General features: G+C 56.5%; 1 protein-coding gene across 1 annotated transcript in view; it reads right to left on the bottom strand.

The window, feature by feature from the left end:
* Positions 1-20,959, bottom strand: part of LOC132401017 (CSC1-like protein 1) — a 121,591-nt gene that overhangs the window by 82,136 nt on the left and 18,496 nt on the right. The window contains exons 4-11 of the mRNA XM_059982734.1: positions 12,222-12,296; positions 11,255-11,258; positions 10,195-10,232; positions 7,066-7,208; positions 5,690-5,741; positions 5,198-5,306; positions 3,811-3,881; positions 2,285-2,365 (exon numbers count right to left, since the gene is read on the bottom strand). Coding sequence (XP_059838717.1) covers positions 2,285-2,365; positions 3,811-3,881; positions 5,198-5,306; positions 5,690-5,741; positions 7,066-7,208; positions 10,195-10,232; positions 11,255-11,258; positions 12,222-12,296 — 573 coding nt within the window. The remainder of the gene's footprint in view (positions 1-2,284; positions 2,366-3,810; positions 3,882-5,197; positions 5,307-5,689; positions 5,742-7,065; positions 7,209-10,194; positions 10,233-11,254; positions 11,259-12,221; positions 12,297-20,959) is intronic.

The raw sequence follows: 20,959 nt of genomic DNA, 5'->3' as shown, positions 1-20,959 counted from the left end.
TAGGCTGCAGCCACTCCTGTGTCGCCTCATCATTCCTCTAAGAACGCCACCTCTAGTCTTCAAGAGGCAAGTGCCCAAGCACTGTGGCAGCTTCATCCAGACCCACGAACGGTGACAGGAGACCAGGGTCAGGGCAGATGTGACCAGACAGGATGGCACCGGTGGCAGAGCTGCTGCCTCAGAGTGCCGGTGAACTGGGTTCAATCCCAACTTCAGCGACAGACTGCTTTTGTACGATTCTCCCTGTAACTGCACGGGCTTCCCCTGGCGTCCTGGTGTGGGCTCATAGGTTAATTAGCTGCTGAGGAACAGAATCTGGGGGTTGATTGGAATGTGGGATTGGTGTAAATGTACCTCGTCAGAGCCCTCGCACCTTCTCTGTAACTGTGACACTATATCATTTATTTACTTACTTAGTGTACACAGTGCAGAGTGGGCCCTCCCAGCTTCCCCCCCACACAGCCACACTGCCCCAGCAACCCCACCTCCCCGATTAACCCTAACCTAAACATGGGACAATTCACCAAGCCGATACGCCATTGGACCGTGGGAGGAAACCGGAGCACCCAGGGAAAACCCACACATTCCACGGCGAGGACATACCGAGACTCCCTACAGAACGGCGCTGGAATTGAACTCTGAACCCCAGGACGCCTCGAGCTGTAATAGTCCCACACTAACCACTACACTACCATAGTGTCCAAAATATGTTTTTCCCAGGAAACCCTGATAGGATTGGCTTGTCTGGAAAATAATGTTCAGAATTTTTCTTCAGAGTGATCTTATCAATGGCATCATGTTCTGCATGTCACGCGATGGAAGTACATCCTCTGCACTTTGATCTTCTTTTCACCTGGATACTTTCTTGAGGTGGGTGATGGGGGTGGAGATATGTCTCTACCAAAGGGGGTGTAAGGCCCTCCTTCCCTCCGCTAGTCTGCAGGCCACCCTTGGGCAAAGTGTAGCACCTCCTTAGCACCCCACTTCCGATCAGGGTCACATGAAACCATGGGAGCAGGTGATGCAACAGCTGGTGCATATCAAAGACCTGGTTATGCAACCACTGACACCAGGCAATCTCTGAAGAGTATTGATAACGACTGGGGTCACCCACCTTGCAAAGACAATGCCCGGAAGAAGGCAATGGCAAACCAGTTCTGTAGAAAAATTTGCCAAGAACAATCATGGTGATGGGAAGATCATGATCGTCTACATCATACGACACATCACAACTGCAGACCTGCAGAGTGAGGTGCCTTGGTACATGTGATAACAATAAACCAATAACCAGATGTGATTGACAAGTAGGGAGTAGAGAAAGCTAACTCCAATTGTCCTCAGCTGGACAGAGTCCAAGGCAAGGCCGGGGAAAGTGAAGTCACTCAGAACTAGACAGGATTTCCCTTCTCTCAACATGATGGGTTGTAAAGTTCAGTAATATTGTGGTCACTTTCACCATTGATAATTCCTATTATTTATTTTATTATAGATTTTCACTTCATACTTTGGGGGAGCTATGACGCAATTGGTAAGAGTCGCTGACACACAGCGCCAATGACCCATGTTTGATCCTAACCTCAGGTGCTGTCTGTGTGTGGAGTTTGCACATTCCCCCTGTGATCACGTGGGTGACCATCGCCCCACTCCCAGGTGTCCCAGTTCCCTCCCATGCCCCAAAGACACACAGGCTAGTTATTTAATCAGTTGTTGTAAATTCCTCCCAGTGTGCAGATGAGGGGTAAAATCTGGGAGGAGTTGAAGGAATGTGGGGAGAATAGGTCACAGGGGAAGCTAGTAGGGAGAATGATCGTGCTATGAGCCAGCAAGACTGAATAGGCTGAATGGCCTCTTTCATTAGGAAACAGAACAGTACGGCACAGAGACCGTCTCTTTGGCCCAGAGTATCACACCAATTTAACTCAATCCCATCTGCCTGCACGTGGTGTTTAACCTTCTGTGTTCTGTCTGTTTATGTGTCTGTCTATATGCCTCTGAAACATTGTTATCATTTTATTCTATAAAATTATACATTTATTCAGTGACCTGAATTTAGATTCCCAAGCCACCAGCTGCCATTCTCTTGAACTGTTAACCTGTGAAGTACCAAGAAACCACCATTATCTAGATGAAGGTCCTCATTCAAATCATCAACTGTTCATTTGATACTGCCAGACCCACTGAGACCCCCGAACGGTCTGCCCGGGTCCAGAACCAGCAGGATACAAAGACCCATTGCAAGACCTTAATCAGCATGATGAAATCTCCCATACATTAAATATCTCACCTCCTGGCGTCCAGATCCATCAGTCCTTTCACATCGTAGCACAGCTGAACCTCCAGAACCGTGCACATCGGATAGGCATCCCTGACAAAGGGAGGGCAGAGTCAGAAGCAAAGCCTCAGGCAGCTAGGGAATCGACACAGCGGCTTGGAAGGGTGCTAGCTATTGTTGCCATGCTGATGATCACCATCGTACTGTGAAACAGCCAGCAAGTGTACGGGCTCCTCAGGGTCTGAAGTGGGACTGCAGGGATAAGGCCACAGAGTGAAGCACCCTCCACACTGTCCGATCACACAATCCCGTCACACAATCCCAAGGCAGGGACAGAGGAGTTACGTACAGAGTGAAGCTCCCTCCACACTGTCATATCACACAGTCCCGTCACACAATCTCAGGGCAGGGACAGAGGAGTTACATACAGAGTGAAGCTCCCTCCACACTGTCCGATCACACAGTCCCAGGGCAGGGACAGAGGAGTTACATACAGAGTGAAGCTCCCTCCACACAGTCCCGTCACACAGTCCCAGGGCAGGGACAGAGGAATTACATACAGAGTGAAGCTCCCTCCACACTGTCCCATCACACAGTCCCAGGGCAGGGACAGAGGAGTTACATACAGAGTGAAGCTCCCTCCACACTGTCCCATCACACAGTCTCAGGGCAGGGACAGAGCAGTTACATACAGAGTGAAGCTCCCTCCACACTGTCCGATCACACAGTCCCAGGGCAGGGACAGAGGAGTTACATACAGAGTGAAGCTCCCTCCACACTGTCCCATCACACAGTCCTGTCACACAATCCCAAGGCAGGGACAGAGGAGTTACATACAGAGTGAAGCTCCCTCCACACTGTCCCATCACACAGTCTCAGGGCATGGACAGAGCAGTTACATACAGAGTGAAGCTCCCTCCACACTGTCCGATCACACAGTCCCAGGGCAGGGACAGAGGAGTTACATACAGAGTGAAGGTCCCTCCACACTATCCGATCACACAGTCCCAGGGCAGGGACAGAGGAGTTACATACAGAGTGAAGCTCCCTCCACACTGTCCCATCACACAGTCCCAAGGCAGGGACAGAGGAGTTACATACAGAGTGAAGCTCCCTCCGCACTGTCCGATCACACAGTCCCAAGGCAGGGACAGAGCAGTTGGATACAAAGTGAAAGTTCCTCCACACAATCCCAGGGCAGGGACAGCGGAGTTGGATACAACTCCTCCCACAGTGTCGCATCACAGAGTGCCAGTGTTAGATACAGACAGAAGATCCCTCTACACTGTCCCATTGCTCACTCCCAGGGCAGGGACAGAGGGGTTAATTGCAGAGTGAGCCTCCTTCCACACTGCCCCTCACGCACACCCAAACAGAAGGAAGCATGCTCTACACACTCCCAGGACAAGGACAGTGGGGGTAGATACAGAACCCTGTAAAGAGACTTCACCAATCCCAGACATCAGACTACACCTTCCCGAGAGGTCACTCCCCCCACGACACCCCATAAGGATCAGGAGCTCCCTCCACCTGCCTACCTGAAGTGCCTGGCTATCATCTCCTCTGTGGCCTCCTTGGGTATCCTCGTTATAAATAAAGTGCAGTTGACCTGGAAGAAGGCACACAGGATTAGACGGTGACCTGGACCAAGGAATGATGTGTTGTTTCAGATGAGAGTGCCAATAATCACTTGTTCAGGGCAACCCTCTCCACTCAGGGTCTAACCCATCTACAGTTAAGCCGGCACAGTTTCCAACTGTGCCAGGGTGTGTCCAAGAGTTACCAAAAACCAGATGATATAAGTCACATTTGGGCATGAAACAGGAGAGAACGTCAATGATTAACTCTACACACAACAGTGCCAAGAGCTGAGAGGGCATAATTTAGGTGGAACAGTGGCACAGTTGGTACAACCGTTGTCCCACACGGCCAGAGACCCAAGTTTGATCCTGACCTCAAGAGCTCACTGTGGAGTTTGCACATTCTCCCTATGACTGGATGTGCTTCTCCCTCTGGGTTTTCCAATTTCCTCCCACATTCCAAAGCTGTGCAGATCAGTAGGTTAATTGGCTGCTATAAATTGCCCCTAATTGTTGGTGAGAGGTAGTTCCTGGAGTCGGGGGGGGGGGGGGGGTAGAATAAAAGGGAATCAGTGTAGGGGAAGGTTAATGACCAGGAGCAGACTTGGTGGGCTGAAGAAAAAACATGGAAGAACTAAAGAATGGAAACGTCTATTTTTGCGTAAACACTGAAAATAATCATCAGATGACTTCAGAACCAGGCATATATCCACAGGTTCTGCTGGCTGCCACTGACAGTGTGCAGTTCGCTGAAAGAGGCGTCACAAGTGGACGGGGTAGAGAAGAAGACATTTAGCACGCTGGCCTCAATCAGTCAGGGCAGAGAGTTTAGGAGTTAGGAAGTTACAGATATACAAGATGTTGGTGAGACTGCAGTTCGGGTATTGTGTAGTTTTGGTCACCCTGCTATAGGAAAGATACTATTAATCCAGAAAGAGTGCAGAAATTATTTACCAGCATGTTGCCTTGACTTGGGGCCTGAGTTATCAGGACCGGTTGCACAGACTAGGACTTCATTCCCTGGAACACAGAAAATTGAGGGGTGACCTGATAGGGGTGTATAAGCTCATGAGGGGAATAGACAGGGTGAAGCCACATTTTCCCCAAGAGGGGTTACTGAAAGCAAGAGGGCATAGGTTGAAGATCAGAAATGAGAGATTTAAGAGGGACACCAGGAGCAGCAGCTTCTCGCAGAGGGTGGGACGTATTTGAAAAGAGCTGTCATTGAGGCATTGGCAACTCTCAAAGGAGATCAAGCTGCAAAGTAGAGCTTCTGTAAAACAGGTGCCAGAAGATGGGCATTTGGAAGAGCAGGGCCTGAAAGGCATGGAACATTACAACTTACCACATCATCCTCTCTGTACTCCATGGAGGAGGTGTGATGCCTCAAGACAAGAATAGTGAGCAGGAGGTAGATGACAGCAAAAATGGTGTGAACCCAGAGAATGTCATTACTGCAACATAAAGCATCAATCACATTACTCAGAATATTATAGAGATTTAGGTTTAAGATATATTCACCATAGTTCATCAGAATATCAAACTCATCCTCCACAGAGCTGGCAACAGGCCTGGGGCCTACAGTAGACTAGACCCACAGCCTGTAACAACATAGCAAATAATGGACAGGGCAACTTTTCCAGGTTTTCCCATTCATCATTGTCTCTTGTGAATCACCATGAGTTCACTTGAGCTTAACTTGTACTGCCTTGGCCTTGAGGTTCCTCGTGGGGAAATTTTGCCAATTCTGGGCTCTCTGACACAAAACAGATCCCCCCAAAGCCTACAACAGTAGGCCGCAGTGGCATCACCCAGGTCAACATCTTTGAATACTTACTTAAATTTTATGTTTCCGATGGTTGTTCTCCCGAAGCTTTCAGGGTCATTGTCTGTAGGTCAAGGGGGGAAAAAGAGAGAAAGGCTTGTAATGAACAAGACAGTACAATGGATGTGCATACAGGAACAAACATCCAATCACTGATACATAGTTCATGGAAACAGACCCATCAGGCCCACCCCATCTATCACCAATTTGCATCCACTCAGATCAAATCAAATTCAAGTTTAATTACCATTCGATCCAAACGTGAAAACAGCTGAACAAATCAGTGTATGAAGGGGAAGCGACAGAATACAGAACAAAGTTTTACAGTTACAGAGCAGTGCAGGAAGACAATAAAGTCCAAGGCCATCACAAGGCGGATTGTTAGGTCAAGACCCCACCTTATGGAAATAGGGAGTCATTTAGAACAGTGGGATAGAAGCTGTCCTTGAGCCTGGTGTGACATGCTTTGGGGCTTCAGTATCTTCTGCCCGATGGGAGGGGTATAAGAGAGATTACTCTGGCTGCTTTACCGAGGCAGCGAGAAGCATAGACATAATCTATGAAGGTGAGGCTGGTTTCTATGGTGTGCTAAGCTGTGTCCACAACTCTCTGTGGTTTCTAGCAGTCACACACAGAGCAGTTGCCACAACAAGCTGTGACCGAAGGGTCCCGGTACGAAATGTCCACTGTTTACTCTTTTCCATAGCTGCTGCCTGGCCTGCTGAATTCCTCCAGCATTTTGTGCGTGTTGCCCCAGATTTCCAGCGTCTGCAGATTTCCTCCTGTATGTGATGCCATGGGATAAGAGTGTTTTTGGTCTTGCATTTCTAAAAATTAAAATCTCATTGCTCTGAGGCGATGAGAGTTAGCAACTTCCTGACTTTTCGAGGGTCAACCGTTGACAGTGGGAATAAAGTGTAATTGGGGTAGAGCATACAGTGTTTTTCCCAGGGAAATGAGGGGGCACAGGTGAGAGATTTAGAAGGGACACCGGGAGCAGCCACTTCACACAAAGGGTGGTGTGTATTCGGAATGAGCTGCCAGAAGCAGTGGTTGAAGCAGGCACGTGAGCAACATATACAAGGTAAGTACATAGATAGGAGAGGTTTAAGAGATACAGGCCAAACATGGGGTAGTTGGGACTGGCTCACTGGCCTACAGCATGGACCAGGTAGGCCAAAGGGCATGTCTGTGTGCTGAGCGTGGAAAGAGCACTAAGGTAGGAAACTGTGGAGTCCAGGCTCAAGATGGGCTCGCACCCAGTCTTTCAGCCCTGATAAAAGAACTAACTTTCCGTAGACCTGCCACGCCCCTCTCAGGACCACCCAAAGATGCCAACCTTAGACACACAGCAAGATCCCAGGAGGCAGATCCACACCCCCACCTACCCAGCAAACTGCCGGACAGGTTGACCGGAAGGATGATGCCGATGGACATGACGCTCATGGCTACCAGGATTAAGATGAGGTGGCGCTGGAAGGAAAGGTAGTACATGGCGTCGTCACCACACTGCTCCTGCAGCTCACTGTCCCTGGCGAAAACACGGGAGAGGGTCAGGACAGAGAAGCACATCGTAAATCAAAGGTCTGTCCCCCATCCAAAATATTGTAGCCACAGCCCCCTCACCATCCTTCCCCCCCCCACCATACCCCATGCCCTGCTCACAGAGTGCAACTCCACCCGTCTTTGATACTGCAGCAGCTCCAGCAATTTGGCAAAGAGCAACTGACCAAGTGCACCAAGATTTCCCAGAAACACAGTGGCCTGTTGTGGGTGGGACATTGTTGGGAGTGATCTATTGTAGGTGTGGCCTGTTGTGGGTGGGACATTATTGGGAGTGATCTATTGTAGGTGTGGCCTGTTGTGGGTGGGACTTTGTCGAAGTGATCTATTGTAGGTGTGGCCTGTTGTGGGTGAGAGGTTGTCGGAGTGATCTATTGTAGGTGTGGCCTGTTGTGGGTGGGACATTTTTGGGAGTGATCTATTGTAGGTGTGGCCTGTTGTGGGTGGGACATTGTTGGGAGTGATCTTCTTTGGGTATAGCCTGTTGTGGGTGGGAAGTTGCTGGAGTGATTTATTGCAGATGTGGCCTGTTGTGGGTAGGACATTGTTGGGAGTGATCTATTGTAGGTGTGGCCTGTTGTGGTGGGACGTTGTTGGGAGTGATCTTCTTTGGGTATAGCCTGTTGTGGGTGGGAAGTTGCTGGAGTGATTTATTGTAGATGTGGCCTTTTGTGGGTGGGACGTTGTTTTGAGTTATCTATTATAGGTGGGGCCTGTTGTGGGTGGGAGGTTGTTGGGAGTGATTTATTGTAGATGTGGCCTGTTGTGGGTGGGACATTGTTTGGAGTTACCTATTATAAATGGGGCCTGTTGTGGGTGGGACATTGTTTGGAGTTATCTATTATAGGTGAGGCCTGTTGTGGTGGGACGTTGTTTTGAGTTATCTATTATAGGTGGGGCCTGTTGTGGGTGGGAGGTTGTTGGGAGTGATTTATTGTAGATGTGGCCTGTTGTGGGTGGGACATTGTTTGGAGTTACCTATTATAAATGGGGCCTGTTGTGGGTGGGACATTGTTTGGAGTTATCTATTATAGGTGAGGCCTGTTGTGGTGGGACGTTGTTGGGAGTGATCCGTCATAGCTGTGGCCTGTTTTTTTCCCCTCAGAAACAGAGAACATAGAACAGTACAGCACAGGAACAATCCACTGTGTCTTTGCCGACTCTGATGTCAATTTAAGCTAATCCCATCAGTTTACCTGTCAGTTAACCAAGCTGTGACAAGTCACTACTTCATCTAGTTCCATGATCATCCCTGGCAGTGCATTCCGGGCACCCAGCACTGTTTGTACAAAATCCTGACCCCTGACCCCTCATCTCACTTTAGCTTTCCCACTCTCAACTCAAAGCTACATTCTCTAGTAACTGACAGCTCCATCTTTGGAAAGAAACTCTGTTATGCAGTCGTAATTAAATAAACTGCTATCAGGTCTCCACTTCGCCTCTCAGTTAAAACCAGTTTTCTCTGTAGCATCAGAGGCCAAGGGGAGACCTGGCAGAAGTCCGATCTCTCCTTATAGCTCACTACTTCTGATCCAGACAGCATCCTAATGAATCTCTCCTGCACCCCTTCCAATACCTCCACCTTCTCCCAGAACTGCACACAGTACTTCTGAAAAAAGATTTTTTTATACAGCTGCAACAAGGGGATCTGAGGGGTAAATCTTTTACAGAGTCTGGAACCCATGGCCACAGATACAATCATTGACATTTAGACAAGACACTTCAATTGGCAAGGTGTCGCTGGAAACTGACCTAATGCAGACAAATGGGCAAAATGGTCAGCAGAGACATGGTGGGCCAAAGGGCCTATTTCTGTACTGTACAACCCTAAGAGTCGATAAAATAAGGACAGGAGAATGGGTCTGATTGAAATGCTCCCCCCGATGACAGTATGGGCCCAGTGAGACAAATGGCTTCCTTCCCTGTGTTACAGCACAAACACAGGCCCTCAGACTGACTGGTGCATGCCATCAAGGTTCCTGTCTGAACTGCTCCTATCTGCCCACATTTGGGCCATGAACCTCTAAACCTCTCCTATCCACGTACCTGTCCAAGTGGTTCAAATGTTATTAACGTACAGATTCTGGCCTCAAGCGCTTCCTCTGGCAGCTCATTCCATATTTGCACCACTGTCTGGCTGGAAAGGGTGCCACTCATGTACCGATTAAATCTCTGCCTCATCTTGAACCTATGCTCTCTGGTTCGATCACCCAGCGCTGGGGGTAAAGTCAGCGTGCATTCACCCTGTCTCTGCCCTTCACAATTTTATTCACATCTATCAGATCATCCCTCATTCTCCCGCTCTCCAGTGAAGTCCCAACCCGGGCAGCCTCTCTCCTAACTCAGTCCCGGGGTCCCAGCAAAATGCCTGCAAATCTCGGCTTAATGACATCATTCATACAGCAGTGTGACCAAAACTGGACACAATACTCCAAAAGCAGCCCCGCCAAATGCCTCGTACAACTACGACATCACGTCCCAGCTTGTCCACTCAACATCCTGAATGATGAAGGCCTGTGGGTCAAAAGCCAGGCATGTGAGAGAAGGAAAGCTGTGGGGGGGGGGGGGGGGGGAGAGAGGGGGGAGGGGGGAGGGGGGAGAGATGGGGAGAGAGGGGGGAGAGAGGGGGGAGAGAGGGGGGAGAGAGGGGGGAGAGAGGGGGGAGAGAGGGGCAGAGAGGGGCAGAGAGGGGGAGAGAGGGGGAGAGAGGGGGAGAGAGGGGGAGAGAGGGGGAGAGAGGGGGAGAGGGAAGGGAGAGACACACACAGACAGAGGGAGGTAAACGGAGGAAGGGAAGGAGGGAAAGAGAGAGAGTGACAACCTGCTCTCCACTGAAGACACTTATCCCTATGCAGCCTCCACACACTCCCAAGTGCCCACTTCTGCCTTTACATCCGAGAGCCACGCAGAGAGAGAGGTGGAACTGAGCTGCAGTGGACAGGTCTGGTACTCACTTCAGAGTGAAGATGTTCAATATCCACGAGCAACAGCCCTGTGGAGAAAGGCAGAGTTGGTCAGTACTTCCACAGTCGCAACATAGCCCAGTCAGAAGCACCCCCGCCCCTCAGGTAATAACATCTTCCTCCAGACACTGGAGTGCTTTGGTAATAATGAGGAAGGGGGGATCTTTATCATTCTTCCAAAGGGAATTCAAAGTGAGAGTTCTGTTATTTCCTCAGATCACAAAGCAACCTCCTCCCCACCTTGCTCTAGTAATGTCCCTTTGGAATCTCACCCAGAATGTTGGAGGCAGTGTGGGAGAGCAGGGAAAGTGTTTTGGGGGGGGGGAAACAAGGGAGAAGGATGTACAGCAGAGAGTCAGAGAGGTGAGAGTGAGGGAGAGAGGGATCAGATGAGACTGAAGTGGAAAAGAGTTGGGGAGGGCAGACCGAGAAGGGAAGTGAGGAAAAGGGATGTGAGGGAGGGAGAGTCCAAGGAAGAGAGGAGAAGATCAAGGGTAAACATGAGAAAGTCTGTGGATGCTGGACCAGAGCCACAGACACAAAATGCTGGAAGAACACAGCAGGTCGGGCAGCATCTGTGGAAATGCATAAATGGTCGAAGTTTTGGGCTGAGACCCTTCTTCAGGACCGGAGAGGAAGGGGGTGATGCCACAATAAAAAGGTGGGGGTGAGGAAGGAGGAAAGTGAGAAGGTGATGGGTGATGCCAGGAGGGTGGGGAAAGGCAAAGGGCCGGAGAAGAAAGAATCTGACAGGAGAGGACAGTGGACCATAGGAGAAAGGGAAGGAGGAGAAGCATTGGGGGAGAAGATAGGCAGGTGAGAAGAGGTAAGAGGCTAGAGTGAGGAATAGAAGAGGGGAGGGGAAGGGAATTTTTTCAACTATAAGGAGGGTTTGATATTCATGCCATCAGTTTGGAGGCTAACCAGAGATCCCACCCCACGAATCTCCTTTCTGCCACTTACCCCTGCAAGTGGCCTAAATGTTACACCTGCCCATTCCTCTCCTCCCTCACCTCCATTCTGGGCCTCAAACCGTCCGTCCACATGAGACAACACTCCACTTGTGTATCAGCTAGGTTCAGTGCTCCTGATGCAGCCTCCTCTATACTGGTGAGACCTGTCATAAAATGGGGAGCTGCTTCGACAAACACCCCTGCCCCATCTGCCAAGTGCAGAACCTCCCATTGGAAAATCATTTTCATTCCGTTTCCCATTCCCAATCCAACTTATCCATCCATGGCCTCCTCTTTTGCCAACAGGATGTCTACCCTCAGGGTGGAGGAACAAGACCTTATATTCCATTTGGGTAGCTTCCAATATGATGGCATGAATATCAATTTCTCCTTCAGTTAAAAAGTTTTTCCCTCCCCCTCTGCTTTTCTTCTATTCATCTCTCTGGCCTCTCACCTCTTCTCACCTACCTATCACCTCCCCCTGGGTCCTCTCCTCCTTCCCTTCTCCCATGGTCCACTCTCATCTCCTAGAAGATTCCTTATTCTCCAGCCCTTTACCTCTCCCACCTACTTGGCTTCACCCATCACCTTCTAGCTGGTCCTCCTTCCCATCCCCCAGTCTTTTTATTCTGGCTCCGCTCCGGTCCTGATGGAGGGTCTCGGCCGGAAATGTTGACCTTTTATTCACGTCCGTAGATGCTGCCTGACCTGCTGAGTTCCTCCAGCATTTTATGTGCGTTGCTCAGGAGAGCAGGGCAATGGGGATGGAATACCGAGGGACAAAGAAAGAGTGGAGGACAGGGTGGCCACGAGGAAGGGATTGTGTGGCAGTGAGTTAGCAAAGACAGGAGTAGAGGGTCAGAGACCAAATGGGGAGGGGAGCAATGGAGAGAGGTTAGTGGGAGTAGGTTTGGAGGAGGGATAGGAGTGAGGGGCCAAGGAGGGAGGGAGGAAGAGAGGGGGAATGAGAATGAAGTTTCCGGAACACAAGAGAGAAGCAGTGACCAGTGACCAGTGTTCACCAGTGCAGAAGCCCGGGGAAAGGGACGTATTATTACTTACAACTCTTTTAAGAGGCGTTCATTGGTGACGGTGAGTGAGGAAAACCGTTTGACCGTGCTGGCAGAGTCCACGTTCTCACTGCAAGGGGAAAAGACTCAAAATCAGAACATCCATCACTTCACCTCTGTCCCGGTGAGGGCTCACTCACCCTCACCCTCCCTCTGTCCTGGTGAGGGCTCACTCACCCTCACCCTCCCTCTGTCCTGTCTGAGGGCTCACTCACCCTCACCCTCACCCTCCCTCTGTCCCGGTGAGGGCTCACTCACCCTCACCCTCCCTCTGTCCCGGTGAGGGCTCACTCACCCTCACCCTCCCTCTGTCCCGTCTGAGGGCTCACTCACCCTCACCCTCCCTGTGTCCAGGTGAGGGCTCACTCACCCTCACCCTCCCTCTGTCCCGTCTGAGGGCTCACTCACCCTCACCCTCCCTCTGTCCCGGTGAGGGCTCACTCACCCTCACCCTCCCTCTGTCCCGGTGAGGGCTCACTCACCCTCACCCTCCCTCTGTCCCGTCTGAGGGCTCACTCACCCTCACCCTCCCTCTGTCCCGTCTGAGGGCTCACTCACCCTCACCCTCCCTCTGTCCCGTCTGAGGGCTCACTCACCCTCACCCTCCCTCTGTCCCGGTGACGGCTCACTCAACCTCACCCTCCCTCTGTCCCGGTGAGGGCTCACTCACCCTCACCCTCCCTCTGTCCCGTCTGAGGGCTCACTCACCCTCACCCTCCCTCTGTCCCGTCTGAGGGCTCACTCGCCCTCACCCTCCCTCTGTCCCGTCTGAGGGCTCACTCGCCCTCACCCTCCCTCTGTCCCGGTGAGGGCTCACTCACCCTCACCCTCCCTCTGTCCAGGTGAGGGCTCACTCACCCTCACCCTCCCTCTGTCCAGGTGAGGGCTCACTCACCCTCACCCTCCCTCTGTCCCGGTCAGGGCTCACTCACCCTCACCCTCCCTCTGTCCCGTCTGAGGGCTCACTCACCCTCACCCTCCCTCTGTCCCGGTCAGGGCTCACTCACCCTCACCCTCCCTCTGTCCCGTCTGAGGGCTCACTCACCCTCACCCTCCCTCTGTCCCGTCTGAGGGCTCACTCACCCTCACCCTCCCTCTGTCCCGGTGAGGGCTCACACACCCTCACCCTCCCTCTGTCCCGGAGAGGGCTCACTCACCCTCACCCTCCCTCTGTCCCGCTGAGGGCTCACTCACCCTCACCCTCCCTCTGTCCCGGTGAGGGCTCACTCACCCTCACCCACCCTCTGTCCCGTCTGAGGGCTCACTCACCCTCACCCTCCCTCTGTCCCGGTGAGGGCTCACTCACCCTCACCCTTCCTCTGTCCCGTCTGAGGGCTCACTCACCCTCACCCTCCCTCTGTCCCGGTGAGGGCTCACTCACCCTCCCTCCCTCTGTCCCGGTCAGGGCTCACTCACCCTCACCCTCCCGCTGTCCCGGTGAGGGCTCACTCACCCTCCCTCCCTCTGTCCCGGTCAGGGCTCACTCACCCTCACCCTCCCTCTGTCCCGGTGAGGGCTCACTCTCCCTCACACTCCCTCTGTCTCGGTCAGGGCTCACTCACCCTCACCCTCCCTCTGTCCCGTCTGAGGGCTCACTCACCCTCACCCTCCCTCTGTCCCGTCTGAGGGCTCACTCGCCCTCACCCTCCCTCTGTCCTGTCTGAGGGCTCACTCGCCCTCACCCTCCCTCTGTCCCGTCTGAGGGCTCACTCGCCCTCACCCTCCCTCTGTCCCGGTGAGGGCTCACTCACCCTCACCCTCCCTCTGTCCAGGTGAGGGCTCACTCACCCTCACCCTCCCTCTGTCCCGTCTGAGGGCTCACTCACCCTCACCCTCCCTCTGTCCCGGTGAGGGCTCACACACCCTCACCCTCCCTCTGTCCCGGAGAGGGCTCACTCACCCTCACCCTCCCTCTGTCCCGCTGAGGGCTCACTCACCCTCACCCTCCCTCTGTCCCGCTGAGGGCTCACTCACCCTCACCCTCCCTCTGTCCCGTCTCAGGGCTCACTCACCCTCACCCTCCCTCTGTCCCGCTGAGGGCTCACTCACCCTCACCCTCCCACTGTCCCATCTGAGGGCTCACTCACCCTCACCCTCCCTCTGTCCCGTCTGAGGGCTCACTCACCCTCACCCTCCCTCTGTCCCGGTGAGGGCTCACTCACCCTCACCCTCCCTCTGTCCCGGTGAGGGCTCACTCACCCTCACCCTCCCTCTGTCCCGTCTGAGGGCTCACTCACCCTCACCCACCCTCTGTCCCGTCTGAGGGCTCACTCACCCTCACCCTCCCTCTGTCCCGGAGAGGGCTCACTCACCCTCACCCTCCCTCTGTCCCGCTGAGGGCTCACTCACCCTCACCCTCCCTCTGTCCCGGAGAGGGCTCACTCACCCTCACCCTCCCTCTGTCCCGTCTGAGGGCAAACTCACCCTCACCCTCCCTCTGTCCCGTCTGAGGGCTCACTCACCCTCACCCTCCCTCTGTCCCGTCTCAGGGCTCACTCACCCTCACCCTCCCTCTGTCCCGCTGAGGGCTCACTCACCCTCACCCTCCCACTGTCCCGTCTGAGGGCTCACTCACCCTCACCCTCCCTCTGTCCCGTCTCAGGGCTCACTCACCCTCACCCTCCCTCTGTCCCGCTGAGGGCTCACTCACCCTCACCCTCCCACTGTCCCATCTGAGGGCTCACTCACCCTCACCCTCCCTCTGTCCCGTCTGAGGGCTCACTCACCCTCACCCTCCCTCTGTCCCGGTGAGGGCTCACTCACCCTCACCCTCCCTCTGTCCCGTCTGAGGGCTCACTCACCCTCACCCTCCCTCTGTCCCGGTGAGGGCTCACTCACCCTCACCCTCCCTCTGTCCCGTCTGAGGGCTCACTCACCCTCACCCACCCTCTGTCCCGTCTGAGGGCTCACTCACCCTCACCCTCCCTCTGTCCCGTCTGAGGGCTCACTCACCCTCACCCTCCCTCTGTCCCGTCTGAGGGCTCACTCACCCTCCCTCCCTCTGTCCCGTCTGAGGGCTCACTCACCCTCACCCTCCCTCTGTCCCGTCTGAGGGCTCACTCACCCTCACCCTCCCTCTGTCCCGTCTGAGGGCTCACTCAACCTCACCCTCCCTCTGTCCCGTCTGAGGGCTCACTCACCCTCCCTCCCTCTGTCCCGTCTGAGGGCTCACTCACCCTCACCCTTCCTCTGTCCCGGTGAGGGCTCACTCACCCTCACCCTCCCTCTATCCCGTCTGAGGGCTCACTCACCCTCACCCTCCCTCTGTCCCGGTGAGGGCTCACTCACCCTCCCTCCCTCTGTCCCGGTGAGGGCTCACTCTCCCTCACACTCCCTCTGTCTCGGTCAGGGCTCACTCACCCTCACCCTCCCTCTGTCCCGTCTGAGGGCTCACTCACCCTCACCCTCCCTCTGTCCCGTCTGAGGTCTCACTCGCCCTCACCCTCCCTCTGTCCTGTCTGAGGGCTCACTCGCCCTCACCCTCCCTCTGTCCCGTCTGAGGGCTCACTCGCCCTCACCCTCCCTCTGTCCCGGTGAGGGCTCACTCACCCTCACCCTCCCTCTGTCCAGGTGAGGGCTCACTCATCCTCACCCTCCCTCTGTCCCGTCTGAGGGCTCACTCACCCTCACCCTCCCTCTGTCCCGGTGAGGGCTCACACACCCTCACCCTCACTCTGTCCCGGAGAGGGCTCACTCACCCTCACCCTCCCTCTGTCCCGCTGAGGGCTCACTCACCCTCACCCTCCCTCTGTCCCGGTGAGGGCTCACTCACCCTCACCCTCCCTCTGTCCCGGAGAGGGCTCACTCACCCTCACCCTCCCTCTGTCCCGCTGAGGGCTCACTCACCCTCACCCTCCCTCTGTCCCGTCTGAGGGCAAACTCACCCTCACCCTCCCTCTGTCCCGTCTGAGGGCTCACTCACCCACGCCCTCCCTCTGTCCCGTCTCAGGGCTCACTCACCCTCACCCTCCAACTGTCCCGCTGAGGGCTCACTCACCCTCACCCTCCCACTGTCCCATCTGAGGGCTCACTCACCCTCACCCTCCCTCTGTCCCGTCTGAGGGCTCACTCACCCTCACCCTCCCTCTGTCCCAGTGAGGGCTCACTCACCCTCACCCTCCCTCTGTCCCGGTGAGGGCTCACTCACCCTCACCCTGTCCCGTCTGAGGGCTCACTCACCCTCACCCTCCCTATGTCCCGTCTGAGGGCTCACTCACCCTCACCCTCCCTCTGTCCCGTCTGAGGGCTCACTCACCCTCACCCTCCCTCTGTCCCGGTGAGGGCTCACTCACCTTCACCCTCCCTCTGTCCAGGTGAGGGCTCACTCACCCTCACCCTCCCTCTGTCCCGGTGAGGGCTCACTCACCCTCACCCTCCCTCTGTCCCGGTGAGGGCTCACTCACCCTCACCCTCCCTCTGTCCCGTCTGAGGGCTCACTCACCCTCACCCTCCCTCTGTCCCGGTGAGGGCTCACTCACCCTCACCCTCCCTCTGTCCCGGTCAGGGCTCACTCACCCTCACCCTCCCTCTGTCCCGGTGAGGGCTCACTCACCCTCACCCTCCCTCTGTCCCGGTCAGGGCTCACTCACCCTCACCCTCCCTCTGTCCCGGTGAGGGCTCACTCACCCTCACCCTCCCTCTGTCCCGTCTGAGGGCTCACTCACCCTCACCCTCCCTCTGTCCCGGTGAGGGCTCACTCACTCTCACCCTCCCTCTGTCCCGGTGAGGGCTCACTCACCCTCACACTCCCTCTGTCCCGTCTGAGGGCAAACTCACCCTCACCCTCCCTCTGTCCCGGTGAGGGCTCACTCTCCCTCACCCTCCCTCTGTCCCGGTCAGGGCTCACTCACCCTCACCCTCCCTCTGTCCCGGTGAGGGCTCACTCTCCCTCACCCTCCCTCTGTCCCGGTGAGGGCTCACTCTCCCTCACCCTCCCTCTGTCCCGGTCAGGGCTCACTCACCCTCACCCTCACTCTGTCCCGGTGAGGGCTCACTCTCCCTCACCCTTCCTCTGTCCCGGTGAGGGCTCACTCTCCCTCACCCTCCCTCTGTCCCGGTCAGGGCTCACTCACCCTCACCCTCCCTCTGTCCCGTCTGAGGGCTCACTCACCCTCACCCTCCCTCTGTCCCGTCTGAGGGCTCACTCACCCTCCCTCCCTCTGTCCCGATCAGGGCTCACTCACCCTCACCCTCCCTCTGTCCCGGTGAGGGCTCACTCACCCTCACCCTCCCTCTGTCCCGGTGAGGGCTCACTCTCCCTCACACTCCCTCTGTCTCGGTCAGGGCTCACTCACCCTCACCCTCCCTCTGTCCAGTCTGAGGGCTCACTCACCCTCACCCACCCTCTGTCCCGGTGAGGGCTCACTCAACCTCACCCTCCCTCTGTCCCGGTGAGGGCTCACTCACCCTCCCTCCCTCTGTCCCGTCTGAGGGCTCACTCGCCCTCACCCTCCCTCTGTCCCGGTGAGGGCTCACTCACCCTCACCCTCCCTCTGTCCCGTCTGAGGGCTCACTCACCCTCACCCTCCCTCTGTCCCGGTGAGGGCTCACACACCCTCACCCTCCCTCTGTCCCGGAGAGGGCTCACTCACCCTCACCCTCCCTCTGTCCCGCTGAGGGCTCACTCACCCTCACCCTCCCTCTGTCCCGCTGAGGGCTCACTCACCCTCACCCTCCCTCTGTCCCGTCTCAGGGCTCACTCACCCTCACCCTCCCTCTGTCCCGCTGAGGGCTCACTCACCCTCACCCTCCCACTGTCCCATCTGAGGGCTCACTCACCCTCACCCTCCCTCTGTCCCGTCTGAGGGCTCACTCACCCTCACCCTCCCTCTGTCCCGGTGAGGGCTCACTCACCCTCACCCTCCCTCTGTCCCGGTGAGGGCTCACTCACCCTCACCCTCCCTCTGTCCCGTCTGAGGGCTCACTCACCCTCACCCACCCTCTGTCCCGTCTGAGGGCTCACTCACCCTCACCCTCCCTCTGTCCCGGAGAGGGCTCACTCACCCTCACCCTCCCTCTGTCCCGCTGAGGGCTCACTCACCCTCACCCTCCCTCTGTCCCGGAGAGGGCTCACTCACCCTCACCCTCCCTCTGTCCCGTCTGAGGGCAAACTCACCCTCACCCTCCCTCTGTCCCGTCTGAGGGCTCACTCACCCTCACCCTCCCTCTGTCCCGTCTCAGGGCTCACTCACCCTCACCCTCCCTCTGTCCCGCTGAGGGCTCACTCACCCTCACCCTCCCACTGTCCCGTCTGAGGGCTCACTCACCCTCACCCTCCCTCTGTCCCGTCTCAGGGCTCACTCACCCTCACCCTCCCTCTGTCCCGCTGAGGGCTCACTCACCCTCACCCTCCCACTGTCCCATCTGAGGGCTCACTCACCCTCACCCTCCCTCTGTCCCGTCTGAGGGCTCACTCACCCTCACCCTCCCTCTGTCCCGGTGAGGGCTCACTCACCCTCACCCTCCCTCTGTCCCGTCTGAGGGCTCACTCACCCTCACCCTCCCTCTGTCCCGGTGAGGGCTCACTCACTCTCACCCTCCCTCTGTCCCGGTGAGGGCTCACTCACCCTCACACTCCCTCTGTCCCGTCTGAGGGCAAACTCACCCTCACCCTCCCTCTGTCCCGGTGAGGGCTCACTCTCCCTCACCCTCCCTCTGTCCCGGTCAGGGCTCACTCACCCTCACCCTCCCTCTGTCCCGGTGAGGGCTCACTCTCCCTCACCCTCCCTCTGTCCCGGTGAGGGCTCACTCTCCCTCACCCTCCCTCTGTCCCGGTCAGGGCTCACTCACCCTCACCCTCACTCTGTCCCGGTGAGGGCTCACTCTCCCTCACCCTTCCTCTGTCCCGGTGAGGGCTCACTCTCCCTCACCCTCCCTCTGTCCCGGTCAGGGCTCACTCACCCTCACCCTCCCTCTGTCCCGTCTGAGGGCTCACTCACCCTCACCCTCCCTCTGTCCCGTCTGAGGGCTCACTCACCCTCCCTCCCTCTGTCCCGATCAGGGCTCACTCACCCTCACCCTCCCTCTGTCCCGGTGAGGGCTCACTCACCCTCACCCTCCCTCTGTCCCGGTGAGGGCTCACTCTCCCTCACACTCCCTCTGTCTCGGTCAGGGCTCACTCACCCTCACCCTCCCTCTGTCCAGTCTGAGGGCTCACTCACCCTCACCCACCCTCTGTCCCGGTGAGGGCTCACTCAACCTCACCCTCCCTCTGTCCCGGTGAGGGCTCACTCACCCTCCCTCCCTCTGTCCCGTCTGAGGGCTCACTCGCCCTCACCCTCCCTCTGTCCCGGTGAGGGCTCACTCACCCTCACCCTCCCTCTGTCCCGGTGAGGGCTCACTCACACTCACCCTCCCTCTGTCCCGTCTGAGGGCTCACTCACCCTCACCCTCCCTCTGTCCCGTCTGAGGGCTCACTCACCCTCACCCTCCCTCTGTCCCGTCTGAGGGCTCACTCACCCTCACCCTCCCTCTGTCCCGGTCAGGGCTCACTCACCCTCACCCTCCCTCTGTCCCGTCTGAGTGCTCACTCACCCTCACCCTCCCTCTGTCCCGTCTGAGGGCTCACTCACCCTCACCCTCCCTCTGTCTCGTCTGAGGGCTCACACACCCTCCCTCCCTCTGTCCCGTCTGAGGGCTCACTCACCCTCACCCTCCCTCTGTCCCGGTGAGGGCTCACTCACCCTCACCCTCCCTCTGTCCCGGAGAGGGCTCACTCACCCTCACCCTCCCTCTGTCCAGGTCAGGGATCACTCACCCTCACCCTCCCTCTGTCCCGTCTGAGGGATCACTCACCCTCACCCTCTGTCCCGTCTGAGGGCTCACTCACCCTCACCCTCCCTCTGTCCCGGTGAGGGCTCACTCACCCTCACCCTCCCTCTGTCCCGTCTGAGTGCTCACTCACCCTCACCCTCCCTCTGTCCCGTCTGAGGGCTCACTCACCCTCACCCTCCCTCTGTCCCGTCTGAGGGCTCACTCACCCTCACCCTCCCTCTGTCCCGGTCAGGGCTCACTCACCCTCACCCTCCCTCTGTCCCGTCTGAGGGCTCACTCACCCTCACCCTCCCTCTGTCCCGGTGAGGGCTCACTCGCCCTCACCCTCCCTCTGTCCCGGTGAGGGCTCACTCACCCTCACCCTCCCTCTGTCCCGTCTGAGGGCTCACTCACCCTCACCCTCCCTCTGTCCCGGTGAAGGCTCACTCACCCTCACCCTCCCTCTGTCCCGTCTGAGGGCTCACTCACCCTCACCCTCCCTCTGTCCCGGTGAAGGCTCACTCACCCTCACCCTCCCTCTGTCCCGTCTGAGGGCTCACTCACCCTCACCCTCCCTCTGTCCTGGTGAGGGCTCACTCACCTTCACCCTCCCTCTGTCCCGTCTGAGGGCTCACTCACCCTCACCCTCCCTCTGTCCCGTCTGAGGGCTCACTCACCCTCACCCTCCCTCTGTCCATTCTGAGGGCTCACTCACCCTCACCCTCCCTCTGTCCCATCTGAGGGCTCACTCACCCTCACTGTCCCGGTGAGGGCTCACTCACCCTCACCCTCCCTCTGTTCCGTCTGAGGGCTCACTCAACCTCACCCTCCCTCTGTCCCGTCTGAGGGCTCACTCACCCTCACCCTCCCTCTGTCCCGTCTGTGGGCTCACTCACCCTCACCCTCCCTCTGTCCCGTCTGAGGGCTCACTCACCCTCACCCTCCCTCTGTCCATTCTGAGGGCTCACTCACCCTCACCCT

This window comes from Hypanus sabinus, chromosome 10 (assembly GCF_030144855.1).
Source record: "Hypanus sabinus isolate sHypSab1 chromosome 10, sHypSab1.hap1, whole genome shotgun sequence".
In the NCBI taxonomy this organism is placed as follows: domain Eukaryota; kingdom Metazoa; phylum Chordata; class Chondrichthyes; order Myliobatiformes; family Dasyatidae; genus Hypanus; species Hypanus sabinus.
This window is presented reverse-complemented; position numbering and strand designations above follow the sequence as displayed.